Below are 26,497 nucleotides of genomic sequence, written 5' to 3' on the forward strand. Positions count from 1 at the left end.
GATGGAGAAAGCTAAATAGAAAGTTTCTAATGAACCAGAACAACTTACCTTGAAAGTCTAAATAAAAGGGTTTAGAATTGATCAAAAGCTTTTTTTTTTAAATTTCCTACATTAAGTAAGTGGTATAAACTGTTTATCTTTTTAGTCTATACATTAATAAAATCCTTTTTTAAAATTAAAAATCATTATCATTTGCTTTTCTTAAACATTTTACAAAAGCAAGTTTAATGTTACAATTTAAAAATTCTGTAATTGTCAAAGTACATACTGAAATTTAGTAAAGGCTGAATTAAATTTAAACTAAACTCTGTTCAATAATTGATGATGATGATTCATAATCTTAATAAACTTTTAATTAAAATTACAGAAACCTCTTGAAGAATCTTTAAAATCACCTGAATATATAATGTCCGACTTTGCAAAAATGGAACGACCACCTCAATTGCATATTATTTTTCAAGCTTTAGATTTATTTCAAAATCAGTTCAATAGATTACCTAGACCATGGAATCAGGTTAGTTTGTGAATGCTCACTGATTTTTGAATATTTGTTATGAATTAATATAATTTACTTTGCTTTTTAGGAAGATGCAGATGAAATGGTGTCTTTGAGTCACAAAGTAAACAAACAGGCTCAGCAAGTGGAAGAGATTGATGAAGATTTAGTGCGAACCTTTTCATATGTAGCTGCTGGAAACTTATGCCCCATGCAGGCAATAATTGGTGGAATTGCAGCACAAGAAATAATGAAAGTACGTTTTCTTTTTTTAATTTACAGAAGTTCTTCGAACACTGAGATAATACTGTGTTTGCCTGAATATAAGTTGGGAGTTTTCTGTGTTTTTTGCCTTTAAGTTCTACGTCAGCCAATAATGTATGACTCTAATGTAAAAAAATAAATAAATAAAATTCAGTGTTTTATTGAAATGCATATGAATTCTAAAATTAAATGTTAAATATATAAATTTATATTTACCTTGTAAGAATATTTATAAAATATTACAATTTTATGAATACTATTTTTGAATTACAGGCTTGCAGTGGAAAATTTGGACCAATTAAACAGTGGTTTTATTTTGATGCATTAGAATGTCTTCCTCCTGAACAAAAAGTGAATGAAGAATCTGCTACTCCTGTAAGTTTTTTCAAAGTAAATCTTAATAGTGTCAATATAATCCTTAAGTTATTCATATAAACATATTGAATCATTTTTTATTAAATGGATAATTATAATTTTTCAAAAGTTATATGGCAAATATTAACTTACAAAATTTGAGAGATGCATTTATTTATATTTGCATATTACATATTAATGTATATTTTAAGTGAAAAAATTAGTTTTGGGAATTATTGAAAAATCTTTTTTGCAATGAACTTAACTGATTTGCTACTTTGAAAATATTTCATAAAATATTGTAAAACCTATCTAAAATGGAACCTGAATAAAATAGAAATCAGCCTAAACAGGGATATGAGTGAGGTGATTTTCTATATTAGAAAATCTCCTCATTCCAAATTCCTATGTTTATTAGAGGCTGATACTTGTCTAATGAAGAAACTGAAGTCATTTTTGGATACAAAAAGCAGGAATTAGGAGTTCATTTTCAGAAAAATAAGTACAAGTATTTCAAGTATAATAGTCACCACAGAAAATTACTTGTTTCTCTTCACTGTTTTCCAAAAGTGTCTTGTGATGAGGAAAGATACAAAAACACAAGATTAAATTAGTCTTTGTTGAAATTAATCTGGGCCAGAAATTAAGAATTGAATGTGTTTCCAAGAACAGTTTTTGACTAAGCAATGAATGTAATTTATTGAAAACAAGAAGAGTAAGGTAACATGCCATCAATTTGTCTTGTGTGGACTATGAGTAGTTACTAACTAGTACAGATAGATCACATCTTGGCTTGGAAATGTGTTATACTTGAGGTTTGGGCATCTCAAAGAACCCCTTTTTGGTACCTAGCTATACCAAGTATTTGAGAACAAGTTGGTTTAAGTGTTGGTAAGAGGTTAATGCTAATGATTCAAGTATTAAGGTTCCTTGAAGTCATATAACAGAATAACTTCACTATATTATTGTAATATGATTGGAATTTGATGGCAGAGTAGGGCACTAGTTCTTGGTATCATTTGTAAAGGATCTCATCCAAAAAGTGTTTGAAGGCATCTACAGTGGAAGTTCAATAATCTGGGGACCAGAATTATTCTAGATTAGCAAAATTCCTAGATTATTGGATTGGCATTATTTTAATAATTTTGTAGTATATCCAAGAAAAGTTATATACAGTAAAAACTGCTTAGGCAACCACCTGCATTTGACGGGCACTTGTCAAAATGGGCAAAAATTTCTGGCACGGAATGGTTTATACATAGTCTTCGTATAAGTTACTATTAAACGATCACCTGTGTAACGTAACCGCAGGCATCTATTTTTGGTCCGAAACAACATACAACAACTGTAATAAGCGACCACTTCCGCATCTAAACTCTTGTTCGAACCCACCTCGAGCACTTCTCCCACCCTTAAAATTAGGTACAGGTGTTAATGAATTAGTCTAGCAACAAAGGAAATTCATTTCAATTTGTTCAAAATTGTCTGAAAAACTAAAGAAATGTAAAGTGCTGTCCTTAAAAGATGAGGTTAAAGTTATCAGAGAAAGTGAAAATGGTTTATCCCAATGGCAATTAGCTGTGAAGTTTAACTGTGGGAAAATGAAATTTACTTTACTGTAGACCTACTTAAGGGTATAAAATATTGTACATGATACAATTAATTGGCTGATTTCATCGTTTGATAAAATTTATTTTATATTTTTGAAGCTCATTATATAGTACATGTGTAATAAATAGTTTCTGTATCAACCTCCCTTAGTTCTGCGATATTTTTAGAAAAACAGTATTCAAGTAATTTTCGCACACAAACAATAAATGCATTAACACAAAATCAGTTTTACAGGCAACCTTCCTTTTTTGATTTCACAATTATCATTGATGTAATGAAATTGTATTATGAGAAGAAATAATAGAATCATATTCTTATTAATTAATAATTTTTATTGTACTTAAGAAAATATTAAATATTTAAAAATACNGTCAACTGTTGGGTTTTTATAATATCTCTTCCTAAAAGTCCATCAAATGGATGTGTAATCTGATCATCTACGACATAACACGAGTGAGAAAATTGCAAAGGGCCCATATCAAAGTGAACCTTTATGGTCCCATAGGTGGTTATTCCATGGCCTGTAACACTTTGGAACAAAATCTCTCCTCTTTTCCAAGTAAGTTCTACGCCAGCCACCTTGTGAACCAATGATTGGGATAGAAGCGTGACTTTAGACCCTGTATCTATAGCCAGTCGAGCCGTATATCCGTCGATTTTACACAATAAACTTGGTTCAGAATCACAGCCTAGTGCTCGGATTCCTTCTTTACCTCTAGACATCAAAGGCATTCCCCTTCGGGAGCTATATGAGTTTCTCAGTGTCGGGGATCGCAACTCTCGATATAATCCATGATAACCCACTGGGGAAGACCTAAAGGGTCGAGCCGATTTATGATATGGCATTCTGCGTTCCCACCAATTTACTTTGCTAATTCTGCCGTATGTCTGCCTCCTGGGGGCTGGGAATTCGTTCGAGCTCTTTCGATTCTCGGTCCCCTTGATACATTCCTGGTCCCATCTCGGGGAGCATATGCAGCATCCCTACCTTCGATTCTAGCTTGATTCCAGTAAGGATATCGGGGCCCTTGCGAGCCGTTGTCTAGTCGTCCTTGGGGCTGATATTGTGATCGGTCGCCATAAGCTCTGGGGCTCCAAGATATGGGATTTTTGCGTGGAGGGTTTCCCTGACTTCTTTCCTGAGTTCCTGATCGTCTGAATTGATCTTGAATTTCTGCTAAAGTTTCCTCTAATTGCTTATGAGGGGTTCCACTAGGATCCTTTTTCGGATCGATAGGATTGTTTATGTTCCTGACTATCGCTCGTGATTTCGCCGTTAATTGTTCAATAGTTTCCTCACTGATGGCTGCCTGCACCGCCTTATCAAATGTCTCCGGATCTCGCGACATCACTTGTCTTTTTATACGCTCATTTAAGCCGCTGAGGAATTGCACCAGCAATCTTTTGTCCCTCTCTTTTTGTTGACATCTTTTGATAACTTCCCTTTCCTGCGCATCCCCGCTAGTTTGTTCTACCATCATATCCCTTACCAGGGTTTGTAATCGCACGGCATAGGTTTGTACATCTTCGTCTCGCCCTTGGACACAAGCATGNCTAACCAAAACCGAAGTGGTGGTGCAATACCACACGCTTTTATATTGATGACGTAATACACGTAACTGAGGAGCAAGTGAAGAGAACCAACTTGAATTAATTATCTCGGGATAAAAGAAAATGTGCATTATAATTGAGAAGATGCGAATACTGTATTAATCTTTAAAATACTGGTATTAAATCTGTCTTATAAAATCATGACGACTTCTGTTAATCGAGTTATCGGATAAGAATAAAATACAGTACCAATATAGTTCTATTGTTGAAAAAATTTGCTTATTTTTGCTCACCTCAAGTTTTGCTTAGTATATATGGCTTTTAGCCATATCTGCGTGCAAAATACGTGCGGAAATACGATATTACAGCACCACCTGTCTAAAAGACCACTTTTTGAAGGAACCATGGGTCGCCATAGACAGGTTTTACTGTATTTTGTACTATACCAGCAGTCTAATATATACTTGATTTGATATACATAATAGATGATTAGTGCATAACTATTCTGTATTAAGATTGATTGATTGGAAAACTTTCAAAAACGTTAATGAATACAATTTGTACATAAATGTGGATACAGTAATTTTTCAGATTTGAATCTTGTGTAGCTTTTTGTTATTTGGCATGTTATTTTAACATGCTCAGAGTATGAGAGAGCTGTTTAGGTATGCTGTTCTCACATTAACCTGTGGAAAATAAAAATACATCAGTCATGCATATTACAGAACCCATGTTAAAACGTTCTGGTTTGCAGAATACTAGCATACCAGATTATCATCCTACAGTTCTATATTATTGGGTACTAGATTAATGAACTTTGTAATTTAATGAATTCAGTCCTGAAATTTAAGATTTTAAGACCTTGTTTTATTTTTATTTTATTTTTTTTTTTTTCAGTTTTAAAAACAGTCATATATTTATTTTATTGATCCATTTGAATTATGAGGATAATTAATGGCAAATTGTTATTAAAATAATAATACTTGAGGTATATAACTTTTACAAAAAAAAAAATATATTTCTTGGTCTACCGAGAAAAATATTTTTTGTAAAAGTAAATTTGTCCTGGCAATTTTCTAAAAAAAGGTATAAAACTGTTTTGAAAAAATTATTAAACAAAGAAGGTTTAAGATCTTTCTCTTCTCACTAATATAAAATAATCCAGTTGTCTGTTCCAATATTCACTAAATTGCAATGATTATTCGTTAATTGTCAATAACTATCAAAATATACTTCTTACTATAAAAAACAAAATATCGTTTCAAAATTGATGTTAAAAGAATTTTCACAAATATTTTTTTCTTATAAAAACATTTCAATTTTGATAAATTGAAATGTATAAAACTATCAATTTTTTTGAGTTTACTTTAAATCAATTTTTCAAAAACTTCATTTTATAAAGTTAAACAATTCCTTTCACTTATTTACAGCTTGGAAGTAGATATGATTCACAAATAGCAGTATTTGGAAGAGAATTTCAAGAAAAACTTTCATCCTTAAAATATTTTGTGGTGAGTATTCATTAAATTTATAATCAGAAAAATTTCATCCTTACAAGTGTAAGGTAACTATGAAATTAAATTTGAATTTATGAAAGTTATTGTAACATTTAAACAATTTTTTCACTGTAATTTTAAATATTTGATATAACATGTAGAATAAGATTTAAAAAAAAGTAAATCTGTTAATGGAATCACTTCACTAAACAAATTTAGATAAGTCATTTTTGCCTTTTTAGAATGAGTTTCAATCAATAGAAAAACCAAAAATGTGCCATTAAAATTAGAGTACTTAAGAATACTGATGTATATCCAAAAAACTTAGCTAAAATTCTGGAATTACATAGTTGACATGTCTTTTTTTTTTTTTAATTGTGGAATAATATAATTTAACTTCTGGAATAAACTTTGAAGGACACTTGTAATAATAATAAACGGAATAAATTACTATAATGAAATGTTCAGCTTTGAGAAATACCTAATGATTTTATATAATTTGTTTTTGAAACTTATAATTTTATGTATCTATTAAAAGTAAATAAACTAAACTAAATAAAACTATTAAAAGTTTATTAACTTATTAAGTGTGTGTGTGAAATTTTAGTGTGTTTTACGAAAAATTTATTACATTTTTGCTTTGATCTAAAAGTTTAATCTTAAATTATAGGTTGGATCGGGTGCAATAGGGTGTGAACATTTAAAAAATTTTGCAATGANACTAGTTAATTTTGCGATTTCGTCTAAAGACTCAAAAAAATCGGTGACCTTAAGGCCCTCTGTGTCCCTTGCAAAGGAAGGTATCAATGGAATCATGCCTCCTAATCCGCCTAACGCGGCTCCTCCTGCGGGCTCTGCTCGTGCACCTCCTGCTGTCTCTCCTCGCGCCCGACCTTCATCTCTTGTCTCCATTTTTTTTTTTTTTTTTGAGTTATCTAGGGTCATTTCTAAATTCTATCCCGCTCTGACACCACTGTGACCGTCCGCTAACTGTTTACCGGCAAAAATCAAGCGCTGCTGGTCATACGGGATTCCTTCCTTATCCTGGATTTTGGCTTTTACGTTTTCGATAGTATCGCTTGGTTCTACCTCCAAAGTAATGGTTTTTCCAGTTAATGTCTTCACGAAAATCTGCATTCCTCCTCTCAAACGAAGAACCAAGTGAAGTGTAGATTCTTTTTTAATATTATAATCGGATAAGGTGCGACCATCTTCTAATTGCTTTCCGGCAAAAATTAATCTCTGTTGATCGGGCGGTATACCTTCTTTGTCTTGAATCTTTGCCTATACGTTTTCTATGGTGTCACTGGGTCCAATATGGATTTTCCATCAAAAGTTCCTTGTGACACATCCCTGACCAACTTGATCCGACTCAACAAGGAACAAACTCCGTGGGAAATAATTTTTATGACATTTAACCTAACTCGATAAAACGCTCGAATTTAACCGATTAAAGTTTCCAATAATTAAAATTTAAAATAACACTTTATTGTGGGTCTGTTCGTCCCTCACATTTTTATTTAATTTGATGCATTAGATTATTCAATTTTTAAAAAAAAACACCATTTTTAGAAAAAAGTCAGTTTAAAGATTGAAACATTCCAATTTTGGAACACTCAGTAAACCATTCAGTTTGAGTGTATAGAACCTGAAACAGACCCATAAACTAGGCTGAAAATGTTTGTTTCTAATAAAGTATTGCTGGAAAAAGTAATGAAGGTGTGAAATTGATTATTATTATTAGGATAACTTCCAACTTTGAATGACATTTCAAGACATAACATGGGAAATTAATGCCTGGAGCCGTTATTAAAGCCATTAAAGAATTTTATAATGAGTTTAAGACTATATTAATTTACAATCATACTGAAGTAGTATCAATTTTTAGCATTGTTTTACCTCCATATTTTTGTTTTCACATTAGTTGAAAAAGTTTTAATCTTTTCACACTATATGACATTGATTATTTTTAATCACATTATTGATGTGAAATAATTGCATAAACATAGTAGAGTAAAATTATGTTAACTCAGACTAATAGGGATGGAGGTTGTCCAAATTAGCAGGGTGTTTCTTCCAGCAACTTAGAAAATTAGAAGATGGATATACAGTACAGTACTTTATTACGATCAGCTCTATACTGAAGTTTTACTGAGCTTTAGTAAGTTACACTACTAAATTTATTATTACAAGGAAATGAACTCAAAAAAGTTCATGACAATGCAGTATACAGCAATGTGCAGTCTTTAATAACTTACTAACTCCAGTAATACAATGCATGGTACCTGAGATTTCTGAATATAGAAAACATTTGTTAATTATAATTTTTTTATTTTCAAGAAATTTTACGTTACTGAACAATTTTTTGAAAAAATTTGTCCGAGTAGTGTGAAGTTTTCTGTATTCCATTTATCCCTTTTCTTTTAAATATGATTTCTGGCAATTTTTAATTGATTTATTTAGTTTTATTCCTTAATACATTGCTGGATTAATAATAACTTCAGATTTATTTTGAATTATTTCACTATTCACTTAGGCTATACAATTTATAGATATCGTTGTTCGTTATTATTAATTTTGGTAATGGTAATAAATTTTTTTTAATGCATTAATTTTCATAAAATGATTCTGAAACTACCATAGTGTTTTTGTCCTTGACATTATCATCTTTTACAATTTCCTGTTGTTAAATATGTTATATATCCTGGAAATTAGAGTTAGATATCATAAATTTTCTAGTAATAAGGTTAACCTGGTAATATGGTTATAACCTGTATCCTTTTACTAGAAATAAGACATTGATTTTTTTTATATTAAATGTGATTTTATTTTGTTTTCTTTCTTTTATATTTTAAAAGACTAAAAAGTTTTCAATTTTTTTTATATATAAAATAATTAATTACAGTTAACAGCTCAATTAATACNCTTTTAAAGCATGATTAACATTGCAAAAGTAAGTCAGAGAGCATGTTTCTCGTTGAAAAGTATCTTAATTATAAATAATGAAAATTGATTTTTGGCTGACAATACAAGATTTACTAGTAGTTTGTTACATTTTAAAACAGATGGAATTAAAATCATTTACTTATTTTCAACATAATGTACATTTTGTTACTATAGGTCATATCAATATTTAAATATAACAATTATTTTAGAGAGTTGCTTATTTACATTATTTTAAAACTTGTGTGTTTATAAAAGAATAAAGTTCTTTTTATTGGTTTAAGATTGAACTTTAGTTTGTTATTATTTTATGCTCTCGTGGAAAATTGAATGATGATTTTGCAATGTATAGATTCTTAATGCAGACTTTAAGTATTCATTGTATTTGATTTAATTTTGATTATTATTTTGTATATTAATTCAGTTTTTATTACTTTGAATCAGTCTTGTTTTTATATATAAAATAATTCTTTACAGTTAACAGCTCAATTAATACTTGTTAATTAAGACAAAAGTAAGCCAAATATTAAAGCAAAGAATTATTTTTATATATAAAATAATTAATTACAGTTAACAGCTCAATTAATACTTGTTAATTAAGACAAAAGTAAGCCAAATATTAAAGCAAAGAATTATTATTATAAGTGAAGCAGATTGAGGAAGGAAATAATATAATGCAAAGTGGTGACATGAATTTAAATGGCTATAATTTGTTTTGTGTAAAGAAAATTATTTAGGAATGTGATTAAAATGTTTTCAAGTTAATGTCCATCATCAGAAATTGAACACAAGAATCAAACGTAAAACAAAATATAGGTAAATCATGCTTGTAAAATTCTTATAATTAATAAGAACATGAAGAATAGCATATATTTGAATAATAATGAAGAAATTAGAAAATTTTATAACACTAGTCATCAAAGCGGTACATTTTGATAAACTAATAATTTATCAAAATGTAATGGATATATTATAATATTTTTTCAGTTCATTCTTAAAAAATTAGTTTGCCAAATATAAATACAGTTATTGACAGATGTAAACAGTTTAACATTACAGATATGTATATCTGAATGTTAAATTATTTAGTAATTTGGATTCTAATTTAAAGTATGCTAGACTATTAACGTAATTACTAATAACCAATATATTTTAATGCATTATTAAAGTATGTTATTTAGAAAATGATCACTATAATTATTTGCTTTTTAATTTGTTCTATTTTGATGATAAATTAATTAATGAAAAAATTATATACAGTTATTTCCTAACTTATGTAAACTAGAGTTTCTAACTTCAGATTCAAGAAAAAATGTTTTTTGGTACAATTGTAAAAATACTTTGTGTAATTTTATGATGATGCTATCAATTTAGATTAGAAATTTTTATCTGTATTATACACAAATTTATACACTGTAGAGTATTAAAATATTGAAGCAAATGAAGTCATGTTTAAACAACCACTCAACCATACTGGGTTAATCATGAACTCCGAACTGATTACGGTATGCAGATAAGAAAACAAACATTAATGTTTGTTTTATTTATCTGCAGCTCAACATGGTTTAGCCATTCATTGAGTCCTGGTAGGGCAACTCTTTGTGCAGGCGCGACGTGGCTTTGATAATTTTTTCGAACTTATATTCAAACACTTGTTTGAATTTTATTCCAAAAGCTGTTATGAAGAACCATCAGGAAGGCATTATAAAACCTGATGAAGAACTCAGAAGGAGTTTGAAGACATTTGTTTTTGTTTGTTTTCTTTATCTGCACACCGTAATCTGTTTGTTGTATGTAATTAACTATATCCTGGTGTGGTGAGTGGTTGTTTACTCTTTAGTGATGCCAGCTAAAATACACTATAGAACAGTTTTAGTCCTAACTAAGGCCAGAACTCAACTCTAATTCCTGATGGATTGTAAAAGGACAGTGCCTTACCCATGTTGTTCTTCCGTATCAACTTTCTTACTGAGAGTGAACCTCTCTTTAATAGGGTGAGGATGATCTGCTTGAACAGGGCCATTTGTTCCTCTGGGAAACAAGTATATTCTAAATTGGCATACCTGGTAGAATTCAAAAACTCTTTGTTCCATCATGGCTCAGAGGTCCTATAACATGAGAATGCCAAGCGGTTAACATCCAAGATAGCCTAAGAATCAATCTGAAGAGACACTGTCACAAAAAAAAAATTCCTGTAGATTCTACATTTTTAGGTTCCCAGGAGTCTCAAACACCCTTCCTTCCCATTTATGGTCTGAAATGACTTAAGGCTACCGGACTTTGTAGTGGAAGTCCTGAAGTATGGACCAGCATTTGCATCACCTCTACTATTGTCGGATGGCCAAGTTCAAAATTAAGAAAACTAAGGTCTTCCGAAGTTTTGGAACTGAGGGACAAGCTATGTCGTACTGTTTGTTGGATGCAACTGAACAAAGTTACTCTTGTCAGGACCAACAAAACCAAAGCTATGGTTCTCGTGAAGCGTGACACACATGAACGAGGCCTACAGGAATACATTCAACTAATCCAATGTGATAGGGTGAACTCTGCAATCCAGAGTTAAGTGTTTTGTCTGCTGGCTGCCTCGTTTTTGTAACTTTGTCATTGACTCCCCTGATGTTCCTAGATTGTTTGCCTTTGCGAAGACCCATAAGCAAGGGTGACAACTCCGTCTGGTGGTAGACAAAACAAGAGCACCTACCCGTAGACTGGAGAATGCTGTGCATGCCCTTCTCACTCCCCACCTGAAGGGCTACCCTTACATTATCGCTAGTTCAGTGGAGCTCATAATACAATTGAAAGAGGTCACCTCCCCTAGTACGTCATGGTATTGGACTTTAAGTTTCTCTACCCTTCTATCAAGCTCCCTCCTTCCTTTTGTGTGCTCAGGAACATACTATTTCATATTGTCGAAGGTGACTCATTATACCACCGCATGATGGAGATGGCACATTTAATTTGTTATAATTTGGTTTTCCAGTTCAATGGCGTCATCTGCACACAGGGAAAAGGGGTCTCCATGGGCAGCCCTGTATCAGGGGATTCTTGTGAAATGGTAGTACAACAGTTGGAGAACAAGGTCCTTTTTCAGTTCCTCCCCAACATCCTGTTATATAGGAGGTATATTGATGACATTATTTTTTGGAAGATAGTTCCAGATTTGATGGTGTTTGTCAATACTATCAACAATAATCCCTATCGGTTGATCCTGGAAGTAGAACAATCTAGCCCCTTTGAGGTGCACTTCTTGAACATAAATATTAGAGTGGAAGAGTCTGGTATCTACACCTCAGTATATCTTAAACTGGGTTCCATGTCATTGTATATACTGGGGGGTCATGTGATTCATTTTCTTACAAGATTGTGGCATACAAGGCCTTAATCAGAAGAGCCTTTACACATTCTTTCAATCCCCAGGCTCTTGATGCCAAATTAGCATTTATAGTGTGTAGCCATTGCACACGGTTATAGCAACGTTACACATGGACTGATAGAATGTTATCAGCGAATAGGATAGAACGGGTCCCTATTACCTTTAACCCATACTTAAGATCCTGATGCGCTAAAGTTGCCAGGAAATGCCGAGTGTGTCTCACTTACAGGAGGTGCTCAACTATTTTTGATATACTATGTAATGGGAAGGACCTGCCCAACCTGAACAGAATTCCTGGCATATATAGTGTCCCCATAAAACCATAAGGGACAACAGATATGGTAGAGACCTGGGGCCATATTCTGGTCATTGTCTCTCGTCTTTCGTCTCTCACAAGCTGATTGCTGATTGGCTAATCATTTGTTTACGTCTTGAGAGATCATTATGTCTCTCCAAACAGGATTCGAACTTTTTCTCTTGGCAATTCTCTCATTGTCAGAGACAAGCAGATAGTTGTCTTTCGATCGGTCTTTTGTCTTTCATTTCAATTTCGTTATATCATTATATTACAACTGAATGCTATGTGCACTGTACAATCATATTATCCTACATTGATTACTGAACTATCAAATATGATATTAATCTTACTTAGATAGCTAAGAAGAAATTAGATACAGTGGTACCTCAGGATACGAACGCCCCAGCATACGAAATTTTCAGGGTACGACATGAAATTCCAGCATATTTTTGCTCCACGATACGAACAAAAACGCACCATACGACGTTACATTAGTTCGCAGTGCCATTTTTTATTCACTTCTGTTCATCACTCTCAGTCCGCGTGTTTGCTTCGTCGTGGAAGGATCTCGCTCGATAAAGGAAATCTTGAGGTATTATCAGAAAGTGACTGATTTTATTGAAAAGAAACATCCCGAAAAGTTTCACACTGACTGTATTGCTGCTCAGAGTACAGATCCAGACATCATAGCAGACTTTAACCGGGCCAAGTTCATTCTTGCTTCACCCTCCATCGAACACCTCAGATGGTTGTAGGCTGTGCACATTTTTAAATTCAATTTTACATCATCATGCATAAATTATAAAGAGAAAATTGTTTTGTCAATGGCCTGGCAAGAGTTGATTGATGGTTAGTGAGCGCTAAGATTGGCTTTACTTTACTTCTAGACTTATTACACCACCACAGGACATCAAATTAGATTTAGAAAAACACTATCACTAACCATTGAGAAGACTAGACAAGAAGCATATCATAGTAAGAGTTGATTGACACATGGTTTAGCTGTTCATTGAGTCAAGGGAACTGTCGGAGTGTCTTCTAATAAATTTTAATAAAATTTAGTTAATAACTACGTTAAAAGTACACAAACTCTATTTTAAATTTGTAGCATTCACTAAAAGTGTTGATCAGAGTTATTAGCAATCAAATGCTGCATTACTTTATACTAGTTTAACACAATTATGCAAATTTTAAGAAGTGAAAGGGTCGCGGAGGAAGACGGCGATATTACATTTAGAATAAATTCTGGGATTTTCATAAATGGTTGAAAAATTAATAAAATTTTGTATACTTTTAACATAATTATTAACTAAACTTTATTAATTCTTCTATTTTTGAAAATTCCAGAATTTATTCTAAATGTAATATTGCCGTCTTCCTCCGCGACCCTTTCATTTCTATAAATTTGCATAATTGTGTTAAACTACTATAAAGTAGTGCAACATTTGATTGCTAATAACGCTGATCAATACTTTTAGTGAATGCTACAAATTTAAAATAGAGTTTGTGTACTTTTAACATAGTTATTAACTAAATTTTATTAAAATTTATTAGAAGACACTCCGACAGTTCCCTTGACTCAATGAACAGCTAAACCATGTGTCAATCAACTCTTACTATGATATGCTTCTTGTCTAGTCTTCTCAATGGTTAGTGATAGTGTTTTTCTAAATCTAATTTGATGTCCTGTGGTGGTGTAATAAGTCTAGAAGTAAAGTAAAGCCAATCTTAGCGCTCACTAACCATCAATCAACTCTTGCCAGGCCATTGACAAAACAATTTTCTCTTTATAATTTATGCATGATGATGTAAAATTGAATTTAAAAATGTGCACAGCCTACAACCATCTGAGGTGTTCGATGGAGGGTGAAGCAAGAATGAACTTGGCCCGGTTAAAGTCTGCTATGATGTCTGGATCTGTACTCTGAGCAGCAATACAGTCAGTGTGAAACTTTTCGGGATGTTTCTTTTCAATAAAATCAGTCACTTTCTGATAATACCTCAAGATTTCCTTTATCGAGCGAGATCCTTCCACGACGAAGCAAACACGCGGACTGAGAGTGATGAACAGAAGTGAATAAAAAATGGCACTGCGAACTAATGTAACGTCGTATGGTGCGTTTTTGTTCGTATCGTGGAGCAAAAATATGCTGGAATTTCATGTCGTACCCTGAAAATTTCGTATGCTGGGGCGTTCGTATCCTGAGGTACCACTGTATCTAATTTCTTCTTAGCTATCTAAGTAAGATTAATATCATATTTGATAGTTCAGTAATCAATGTAGGATAATATGATTGTACAGTGCACATAGCATTCAGTTGTAATATAATGATATAACGAAATTGAAATGAAAGACAAAAGACCGATCGAAAGACAACTATCTGCTTGTCTCTGACAATGAGAGAATTGCCAAGAGAAAAAGTTCGAATCCTGTTTGGAGAGACATAATGATCTCTCAAGACGTAAACAAATGATTAGCCAATCAGCAATCAGCTTGTGAGAGACGAAAGACGAGAGACAATGACCAGAATATGGCCCCAGGTCTCTACCATATCTGTTGTCCCTTATGGTTTTATGGGGACACTATATATGCCAGGAATTCTGTTCAGGTTGGGCAGGTCCTTCCCATTACATAGTATATCAAAAATAGTTGAGCACCTCCTGTAAGTGAGACACACTCGGCATTTCCTGGCAACTTTAGCGCATCAGGATCTTAAGTATGGGTTAAAGGTAATAGGGACCCGNTAATAAGATTCTTTATGATTTCCTTTTGGTATCCCTGTTGTTCCACAATCTTTAGAATGTAGTTTAGCTCCGCCATCGTGTCTTTTATACTAGTACAATGTGTATAAAAAGGGCTTATATACATTGTACTAGTATAAAAGACACGATGGCAGAGCTAAACTACATTCTAAAGATTGCAGAACAACAGGGATACCAAAAGGAAATCATAAAGAATCTTATTACAACCTTCCAAACAACTAAACAACGGCATCCCACAGTAGATCATAGACAAAACATGGTTTTAAATTACGTCCCGTTTTTGAGACAAATACATAAAGAAACAGCCAAGGCTAATGATTTCAGTGTAGTATATCGACGCAATCCTACAGTTTTCAAGCTATTAAGAAACGTTAAGAAGCATTATGACTGGAAATCGGCATCAGGGATCTATTCTATACCATTACACGATAGTAGTAGTGGTTTGACACACACTAATCACAAAAATTAATTTTTGAGTAAATTACAAATAATTTTTAAAATAAAAATTTGTCTAATGGAATTATTTCAGAGTATAAAAATTTGTCTACAATTTGAAATTATTTTTTGGAATTTTTTTTATTTTTACATTACATGAATACAGTTTGTTTATTTAATACAGTTCATTTAAGTGTTTCCAGTTTTTCCTTCAGTTTATCTAAAGCAATTACAAAAACAAACTTTTCATCTCCTTTCCACATTTCTGCATTAACTTTAAAATATCACAAAACAATAGAAAAATTATCGGGAATATCGAAGGAAAAATTCTTTACCGCAGCAGCACAATAAAACCGTGTTAAAATAAATTCTAACATATCTTAAAATTTAATTTATATCAAAAACCAACCAATCACATTTCTTATGTAATTAATTCAAGTATTTATAAACAGGACAATTTATGTGTAATTTTTATTTTAAAAATTAATTTTTGTGATTACTGTGTGTCAAACCACTACTACTCAAAATCAGCGTTTTAATTCGGATCTTGTCTACGTAGGTGCAACAATGCGCAACTTGCAGCAATGTATCAAAGAGCATAAATATACGATTAATAAGAAACTTGACAACATTGTGCTACCGGCTTACGCAACACAACACGACATTCAAGTCCATTGGGATCGGGCGGAAATAATTAAACCTATGACAAATTTATATACAATGAAATATCTGGAGAAATTAGAGATCTTTAAGGCACACAAGAAAACTGGTTGCATCAACCATAGAGATGCGGACTCTTTACCTACTGCATGGCAATCCTTTTACAAGAATTAATGACTTTATTTATTTTTATTTTTGTTAAGGGATATTTTTTCGGATTAATTTATATTTTTTGTTTATTTTATCAACACAGCTACTTTTCCGTTATTTATATTTTAATTTTGTATTTACGTTCTTTTTTGTGTTTGATTTCATTCTATGTTATGGTAACTGAAGAAGATCGTTAAGAAACAATCAAAAATGTTTTTACATTATTAATTTTTATTAGCTGGATTATTAAAGGTGTGTTTTATTAGTAGTATATTTATCCAGTTTGTTTGTTATATAAGTATATTGATCAACAAAAAAGGTGTAGTGTTTTACCATGATAATGCCAAATTTCACACAAGTTTGGTAACTCATCAGAAACTGTTACAGCTTAGATGAGATGTGCTATCACACCAACCATATTCGCCAGATCAGGNACATACAATGAAATATCTGGAGAAATTAGAGATCTTTAAGGCACACAAGAAAACTGGTTGCATCAACCATAGAGATGCGGACTCTTTACCTACTGCATGGCAATCCTTTTACAAGAATTAATGACTTTATTTATTTTTATTTTTGTTAAGGGATATTTTTTCGGATTAATTTATATTTTTTGTTTATTTTATCAACACAGCTACTTTTCCGTTATTTATATTTTAATTTTGTATTTACGTTCTTTTTTGTGTTTGATTTCATTCTATGTTATGGTAACTGAAGAAGATCGTTAAGAAACAATCAAAAATGTTTTTACATTATTAATTTTTATTAGCTGGATTATTAAAGGTGTGTTTTATTAGTAGTATATTTATCCAGTTTGTTTGTTATATAAGTATATTGATCAACAAAAAAGGTGTAGTGTTTTACCATGATAATGCCAAATTTCACACAAGTTTGGTAACTCATCAGAAACTGTTACAGCTTAGATGAGATGTGCTATCACACCAACCATATTTGCCAGATCATGCACCCTCAGATTATTACTTATTCTGGTCTATACAAAATTTTTTAAACTGTAAAATATTTACTTGAAATGAAAATGTCAAAAATCACTTGGATCAGTTCAAAGATTCAAACTTTTATGAACATGGAATCATGCTACTTCCAGAAACAATGGCAACAGATATTTGTCCAAAAGGGTCAATATATAATTCAATAAAATATTTATTTATTATAAAAATATTATTTTTTCTACGTAAGAAAACGAACTTACTTTCCAAACAACCCAATAACATAGGCTAGCCTTAGTTAATGAATCATGCCTTAATCTTCAACAATGCTGTTTATGAAAAATGGTTTCGTAAAGCTTATTTTTTATTAGATAAGTTAAACACAACAATAATAAATTGAATTGTTTACAGGAAATTATGGTAATAGTCTACTTCAGACGTCTGAATTGCTTATCTTAATCAAATTTTTTTTGGTCATATACTGTTAATCTTAGTTAATCATTAAAAGCATTACATTTCAGAATGTATTAAATAGCATTTATTTTTGATGATATGAATACACTGCTTTATTGATGATTTTCTTTATAGAAAAATCTATGAAAAATTTAAAACATTTCTATTCATATTGGAAACACATTTTCTTATAAGTTATTTTATTTATGGTATTAATTTAAAAGGTATTTTTGAACTTATTTTAAAATGTTTTCCATCTGTAATCTTTAAATAATGTTTACATTCTTTGTAGAACTGATATCTAGGAAGACTTTATTTTATATCCTGTTGTAGTCTGAGCAGTTGTAGTTGGCATTGTTCCCAAATAAGGTAACTGACATTTATTAAATACTTTATTTTCATTTGTTTGTTGAAATAAAATATTTAATTATATTTAATTTTATAAAAAAGATACTAAAAACTATTTTTAATAATTGTTGACTTTATCCATATTAAAATAAATTCAATGTAATAAATATTTATGTATGTGTTACGAAGTATACTGTTTGTATGCATGTGTTTTACCTATATTATACTTTTTTAAACTCCAACTGAACAAATTTAATGTATTTCTAACATTTCATTTGAACTAAATTTTCTTTCGTTTTAATAAAATATTAACAGTAACTTTTATTTATTCAGTTTTATGTTGAATTCAAAAGTAATTATTTTATTTTAAATAAGTTTATGTAATAAAATAACATTGAGTTGTTATATTTTCAAATTTGATAAATTTGAATTAATAATCATTTATCAATGAAAAAGTTCAGTATCATTAACTACTTTAACATATATGATTTAGCTGTAGCTATTAAAAACTAAAAACACTGTGAGTCAAAAATTAACTGATTACTGTATTTTCCTTATAAATAAACACCTCTTAAATGAATGAAGTTCAAATTAACATAAAACATGTACTTTAATAAACAAACTGTTTTCAACTGTGTTAAATGGTTATCATCAGGTTTAACCTAATAACTTTGAACAGTGATCATAATTAGAACAACATTTTTAAACAAAAAGAGCATTGGTATGATTGGTTGCAATTAGGGTTTCTGAAACAGGATTCCGGGATCCCAGGATCCCGGTTGTTTTTTTAACCTGGGAAATATCCCGGGAAATTTTTCTTATCCCGGGAAATCCCGCAAATTTCTTAAAAATTCACTTTTTTTCTTATTTTGTGTTAAGGTTGAGGAGTTTTGCAAATAGAAAGCATAATTAACTCATTCACTGCCAGAATACATTTGTATTTATTAATTTTAAACCTACCTATTAGTTTTTTTAAATTTTTGCTCGTTATAGCATGTCACAAATGGTCAATAATCAATATATAGCTTATTTGTGGCATGACTATAAAAATTCTTTACTTGTCGGAACCTGTAATATCTGGAATAATTGTGCTTACGCTGTCTTGAGTTTTAACCATGCCCAGTAGCTTCAATAAATGCCTGACGCCAGATTGTGCAAATTGGGCAAGGATACAAACGAGTACAAAGTCTGCAAGTATGAAGTTTTTCTTCATAAACCTGATTATTAAAGCCAAATGAATTGCCGAATTATCGAGCTCTAAGCTTGATGCCGCTATTAAAGCAGCCAAGGTAGACAAATCAAGAATACTAGAGAGCGAAAGAAGTACTACAATCTCGAAAACGAACTCGAAATCTTCCAGGCTACAGGTGAAAAAACACATAATATCTGTCTTCTCTTAAATGCATTAAACACTATTCCAATCACATCAATTGAATCGGAAAGGGCATTCTCGGTGGCAAGACTTTTCATTACTAAAATAAGAATTAGAGTGAGTTATCGGAGTATTGACCATCTTTGCTTTTTAAAATCTTATAAAAGTTTGCAATATTTTGTATTATATTTTATTTAAAAAACGAAAATTACCTTCTAAATTAGAAGTTCATTTTTTTAATTTTTAACTCAATTCAAAACATTTTTTTTGTTGTTGTTGTATGCAGTTTCCAGCAAACTTTAATTAATTTTTTTCTATTTGTGAAAATTTCTACGTTATTTAAAGGTAATTTTTATTATAGGCCTATAGACCTTACACAGCATTATTAATATGATTTTGGAGGTTACAGAACTTTAAAATTACTTTAAAAAATGGAAAATAATTATATCATTTGATTTCAAGATATTTTGTATACCTTAAAAATAATTAATTCTATCCCGGGATTTCCCGGGATCCCGGGAAATAGTTCACTTTTATCCCGGGATCCCGGGACAAGCAAAATACTGGGAAATGAGAAACCCTAGTTGCAATGTTACATGTGACAAAAATAGAATAAAAATTCAGAAACCGTATGGGTTCCAGGATTCAGGTGGGATGGACAGCATTACAATCAATTGTACCGTTGTTCTTTTTGTATGTGCCAAACATACCAATGTGTTCTTTTTGTTTAAAAAATTTTGTTCTAATTACAATCACTGTTCAAATTTATTAGGTTAAACTTGATGATAACCATTTAACAGTTGAAAATGTTAATATGTCTATTAAAATGTATGTTTTGATGGATTTTTGGTGTTGATGTGTTAATTTGTAGTAACTATGCTATCATGTTTCCTATGCTTTATTCTGTAGCATTTTTTAAAGTAATATTTTATATTAAGTAATAAAATTCTTAGATTTTTTTTTCTTTTAGGCTGTGTACATATTAGGCGTTTTGCGTTGCGTTAAACGCGCGTTAGCTTGGCGTTCGATGACCATTTAGTGGAGCATTAGTACTGGCTCAGTTTGGAAATGGACGTGAAAGTAATTGCTTGTGTGTACCTCCTCCATTGTCGCTATAAAAGATGATGGCAGAGGCAAAGAAAATTTTGGGTGCACCTAATATTACGAGATAGACTGACGCATGGAATGTTTCTGACATTGTATCCAAAACTAAGATAATAAGAACCCAAATTTTTTAATTCTTTTAGAATATCTATAAAATCATTTGACGGTGGCTGGTCTTTCTTAAATTTCATCAATAAATAGATCAGTATCGAAATGATCGTTCTCCAATTCGGCCAACGTACGTCCACTCTACACGAAAGCATGTGATCGAATGTACAACAACATGGCAGCACATATATCTCAAAACTCATGGCTGACACCCATAAAACGCAAGTTTTAACAAAAATCTATCAATGCGCATTTGAAGCGCGCTTGGCCAAAAGCACACGTCATGTATGCCTATGCAGAACTCTTGATTCTTTAAAACGTGCGTTTAAAAACGCCTAATGTGTACACAGCCTTAAACATGAATTTCCTTTGGCTTTTAATCAAAATTTAAAAATGAGGATTTTATTTTGATGGTGCTAATGTGATGCGTGCAAGAGATTTCACATTTTTCTGGCTTTGTAAATATGCATGATAAATTTTATTTAATCATCATTATTATAAATAATATTTTGAAATTAATTCATACTTTTTATACAAATTTACATTTATAATTTTGTAAGATTTTATTACATTTTAATTTTCTTACTGTGTTTTTATTAAATTATTAACAAAAAAATAAGTGTATTTATATTTAGTGTAAATCTTGCAGTTATCTTTTATTAATTTTAATAATTGATTTAAATACTTTAATGGCATCATAAACAATTACTGGCTCATGTTAGATTGATGGATTGATTAAAAAAAAAAAAGATCTGTGACTTCATGATAAACGATAAAAAGGGGGTATGTAAACATGATTGAGATACAGTTATGCAAGAAGGAACTTTCAACATGAGCCAGTAATTGTTTATCATGCCATTAAAGTATTTAAATCAATTATTAAAATTAATAAAAGNTTGATTCAACCAATGGATCAAGAGGTTATTGCAGGTTTCAAGAAATTGTACATTCGAGCACTGCTTCGTCTGTGTTTTGAAGCATGCCAGTTCTCCTCAATGGTGACATTAAAAACGTTTTGGAAAAAAAAATTTGATATTCTTGAAGCTATGTGGCTCATTCAAAAGGGATGGTCAGAAGTCACTCGACAACAGTTGAATTCTGCTTGGCGAAAGATGTGTCCCTCCTGCATTCAGGGAGAGAGAGATGATGTCCCTGAAATTATGCATGAAATTGAGACAACTGCTAGAGATCTGGAATTGGAAGTGAATAAAGATGACATTGAAGAGCTCATAATGGAATCTGAAACTGATCTGACGCAGAGGAACTCCAAGAATGCTTAAATGAACACCACCAAGAAACTCAACAAGATGTGTTTTTTTCTGAGAAAGAGGAAGATGAAAAATGATCAATGTTAACATCTGCTATTAAAGATCTTTTGAAGAAGTGGGAGGATGTCAGAACAATGGTCTTAGAATGGCATCCAAACCAAGTTGAGATTAATAGGCTTGGGAATCTCTACAATTACAATGCTATTAATTACTTCTGAAAAATCCCAAAGAAGAGAGAAAAGCAATCGACGTTGGACAGTTTCTTTAACCCCTACGAACAGAAAAAACATAATAAAAACACTTATATACACAGTCGTACATTTTGATTGATGAATAAAAAATGCAAGACTGTGCATATATGTATTTTTATTAGTACATATAAATAAACGTAGTAAGAAAGTATATATTTTTTTATTTTTTGGGGTCTCCAGAATGAATTAATCAAATTCCCATAAAAGCCTATCGTAAATCGATAATTGGTTAACGAACAGTCTTGAAACAGGTTATGTTCGTTAACTGATCACCCACTGTATTTCAGAAATATAAGTAAGAGAATTTTTAGATTAGCAAATATTCAAAACATTTTGTAAATGTAAAAATCACATCTATATTCTAGTGAATAGCTGAAGAAATTTGTATTTTTAGGCTTAAATGTTAAAATCTGGAGTGGGATCTAAATGACATGATTCCGACAAAAAACACAAGCTCCAGAGCCCTGGGCTTCGTTGTTGTTCTAGAAAATACTATACTATAATGTAAACCCTTGTGTATCCATGCTTTTCAAATTTTTGTGTCATCCAGGACAAATTTCCAATATTTTAAAATTGCAATATCATCTTAGCATTTCTCATTAAAATGTTTTTATTTTAAACTAGCTGCAAGGACTGCTTTGCTGGGTTTTTATTTGTATGTAATATAGTTTTTATATATATAAAAGACTGTTTTTCTAAGTAATCTAGAATCTAGCTGCAAGGACCCACTTCGCTGGGCAAAAAGTAATGATAGCGAAGATTAAGATAATTACATTATAGGCTATAATGTAATTATCGGCATTCTGTGAAAACAGGTAAGATTGGCTANCCCAGCAGTGATAGTTTATCAAATATGCTAGCTTATTGGACAGTTTTTCAATCTCCTAGACACAGTTCTACATCTTTGTGTAAAATGTATAAAACCATCCTTTATGATTAACACAATATGACTCCAGTCTTTCCAAGCTATTCCTACCCTTGGTTGACTTGAAACACAAACACTATTCTTTGTTCTTAGTATACTTCTAATATCAAACTCGTGCACTAATGTCTTTGCAAAAGTTTTTAGAAAAATCATGCATGGGTTAACTGGTTTTACCTAGCACAGCATAATGTATTGGCATTTGTCATCTCTAAAAGGAGAACACAAAGTTGAAACAGTTAGTTTTATTTAATTGTACCAAACACTTATTTTAAGGCCAGCAAACTGTACAGGAGATGAAAGGTTATAACTTTGCTGATGATTACAATCGCTAGTCAATCAGTGCACTGAATTTTGTATAATTTGTACCACAGACAGTTCATTGAAATCTACAAAAATTTTCTAATAAAGTTTTCCTAGACTGGAATATAACAAGTCAAGGCCTGAATATACTTGATTAATTATACCAGTGTATGAAATCAATTTTCTCTTGTTGAAATTTTGTCGGGGAGCAGTATCGTGTTACATATTTGCTCTGCTTTTTTCATTCGCTGGTAATTTGTTGTCAGTGTGGACTAACCTGGAGCAATTACTTAACTTGTTTTTCATTTTTATTAATTGCTTTAAATTTTTCAACTTCAAAGAGAATAACAGTAAGAAATTGCTGTAGATTACAAAAAAATGAGTCGCAAAAGTGAGATCTTATAAACAAGACGTTTAACTGAAGTGTTTTCGTTATGGAGAAAGTACAGTGCAGGAAATATTTAATGTCTAATTGCAAGAAACATTCATTGAGGAAAGTATGAACAGAGCTTCCTGTATAGAAGTTGCCAATTAAATTTTTCTTTCCTCGATATGAATTATACTTTTAAAACACTTCAATGAAAAGCGCATTACTCTTGGACTGTAATTTTGCTAATTATTAATAAAATTTCATAATTGTATTAATTGATTATAATTAATTAACTTTAGTACAAGATGGTGTCTTAATTGTGTCATTAGACCACCATCTTGTGCTAATGTTAATACTGCTCGTTGAAATATTATTGCTCTATAACTTACTCTGAAAAAGGGTTAAATGTAATATAGAAAAACTATCTTGTACTTTTGCAAATAATAATCTTAATTTTATTAATAAATTGTTGTTGGTATTAATATAGTATATTTTGTACGATTAAAACTAGTATTATATTGAGTAAATTTGAAATGATTAAGATAAAGTCTAATCCAAAAAATATATTACAGCTGACAAATTCTGGTGCTCCTTTCTGGTCGGGACCCAAAAGATGTCCTCATCCTCTCGTTTTTAATGTTAATAATGTAAGTTTTTAATGTAAATACAATATCTTAAATTTTAATTCTATATATCCTAAATTATAGATTATTTTAACTATTTATGAACATTTTGAATAATAGTAACTATGCAGAATATTTTTGCGACCCAAAATTTCCCCAGAATATAAATTTTACATGCAAAATTTTCCTGAAATTTGTTGCACATTACCATAGAAAATAAAGTATTTTAAATATATCGTACAAATAAATAGTCTACCATATAATTATGCATAACACTAACACTAAACTGATAAATTAATGTAAATTTTTTGAGATTAGAAAAACCCTTTAAGCACATCTTCACAGGATAGCGCACATAATTTACTGTTTCTCCCAAACGTTTGTGCGATCGACACATCCTGCACCTCTGGTAGTTAGATGTTGAAGAGTTATCATTTACTAATTTTAATGTTTTTATTTCAGGATCTTCATTTAGATTTTATTGTAGCAGCTGCAAATTTAAGAGCTTTTATGTTTGGAATACCGCAAAATACAGATAGAGAATACATTTCAAATTACGTTACTACTGTAAAGGTGCCTGAATTTTCCCCCAGATCCGGTGTGAGAATTGCTGTCTCCGAAAATGAAGCTAATCAAGAGAATTCTGTGACGGGTATATATCTTATTTTACTTAAGACATTTTTGAAACGTTAATCTAAATCTCACGTTTTTTGATAACAGATAACGATCGCCTTAATCAGATTCAAGAGCAGTTACCTACAAAACAAGATATGGGAAGAGTTTCAATTAATCCAATTGATTTTGAAAAGGATGATGATTCTAACTTTCACATGGATTTTATTGTAGCGGCATCTAATTTGAGAGCAGAGAATTACGATATTCCACCTGCAGATCGTCATAGGAGTAAATTAATAGCTGGAAAAATAATTCCTGCCATTGCTACAACAACAGCTTTGGTTTCAGGATTAGCTTGTTTGGAATTATACAAAGTAAGCATTCTGAAATAAAAACAATGTCGACGGTGGTGATGATAAACTGAATTGTTCTTTCTTTTCAGCTTGTTCAACAGCATAAAAAATTAAGTTCCTATAAGAATGGCTTTGTTAACTTGGCTTTACCGTTTTTTGCCTTTTCTGAGCCAATTGCCGCTCCTAAACTGAGTGTATGGGAATTTTATCTTTTTATATTTACGTACGTATATTATTGTGTGTGTTTTTTTTTAATTTATTTTGAATTTTCAGTATCATAACACGGAATTCACTCTTTGGGATCGATTTGAAGTGCAGGGAGAAATGACATTACGGAGGTTCTTGCAGTATTTTGAAGTAAATATTTATTTTGATAAAATATGAACATTTTACAAGCGAAATGACAATAAAAAAATTTATTATTTATTTTTTTTCCTTTAGGATAATTATAACTTAGAAATAACAATGTTGTCTCAAGGTGTTAGTATGTTGTATTCATTTTTTATGCAAAATGCAAAAAAGGAGGAGCGACTCGATTTGAAGTAAGTGTGAAAGTTAAAAAGTTTGTACTCTCAGATATGTTGTATGAAAATTACTCGCGCCATCGGTGGCCAAGTTCATAAAACCACTGAATGCCGGTAGTTGGTTCAATGGTCAATGGGCTGGCCACATGGAATTTGTAACACCTAAATAGGGGCCAATTTTCTATAATAAGACCTCCCCGGGGAGGAATTGCCCGTGTTTAGTGTTGTCATATATCAAGAAACCAAAACTAATTTGAAAAATTTTCCTAAGAAAGGCAAATTTTAAATTCTGCTTAAAAAACAATGTTTTATATTATTATATACAGGATGATTAGATTCGGGAGGAGTACAACCTCTTACGGAACTTATTTAAGAGGTTATTTTGAGCAAAAAGGTCTTATTCCAATACTTAAAATATTTCGCTGAACGGTATATAACCTCTGCTAATTAAAATTTGAAAAAAAAAATACCTATCAAATAAGTTCTGTAAATGGCTGTACATCCTCCAAAATCACTGTATATAACCTTGTCAATTTATATTA

General features: G+C 31.2%; 1 protein-coding gene across 1 annotated transcript; it reads left to right on the forward strand.

The window, feature by feature from the left end:
• Nucleotides 1-364: 364 nt before the first annotated feature.
• LOC111641096 (ubiquitin-like modifier-activating enzyme 1) lies at nt 365-26,028 on the forward strand (the record flags this gene model as incomplete). Its single annotated transcript, XM_023387213.1, has 13 exons — nt 365-514; nt 585-752; nt 1,034-1,135; nt 5,707-5,787; nt 6,443-6,676; nt 20,287-20,342; nt 21,622-21,928; nt 24,323-24,487; nt 24,926-25,115; nt 25,184-25,452; nt 25,521-25,625; nt 25,705-25,788; nt 25,873-26,028. Coding segments are annotated over 13 exons (2,016 nt in total), but the record flags the coding sequence as incomplete, so codon positions are not given.
• Between the last annotated feature and the right edge of the window lie 469 nt (nt 26,029-26,497).

Source organism: Centruroides sculpturatus, unplaced genomic scaffold (genome assembly GCF_000671375.1).
Source record: "Centruroides sculpturatus isolate CEXI.00-Female unplaced genomic scaffold, Cexi_2.0 scaffold1446, whole genome shotgun sequence".
Lineage (NCBI taxonomy): Eukaryota > Metazoa > Arthropoda > Arachnida > Scorpiones > Buthidae > Centruroides > Centruroides sculpturatus.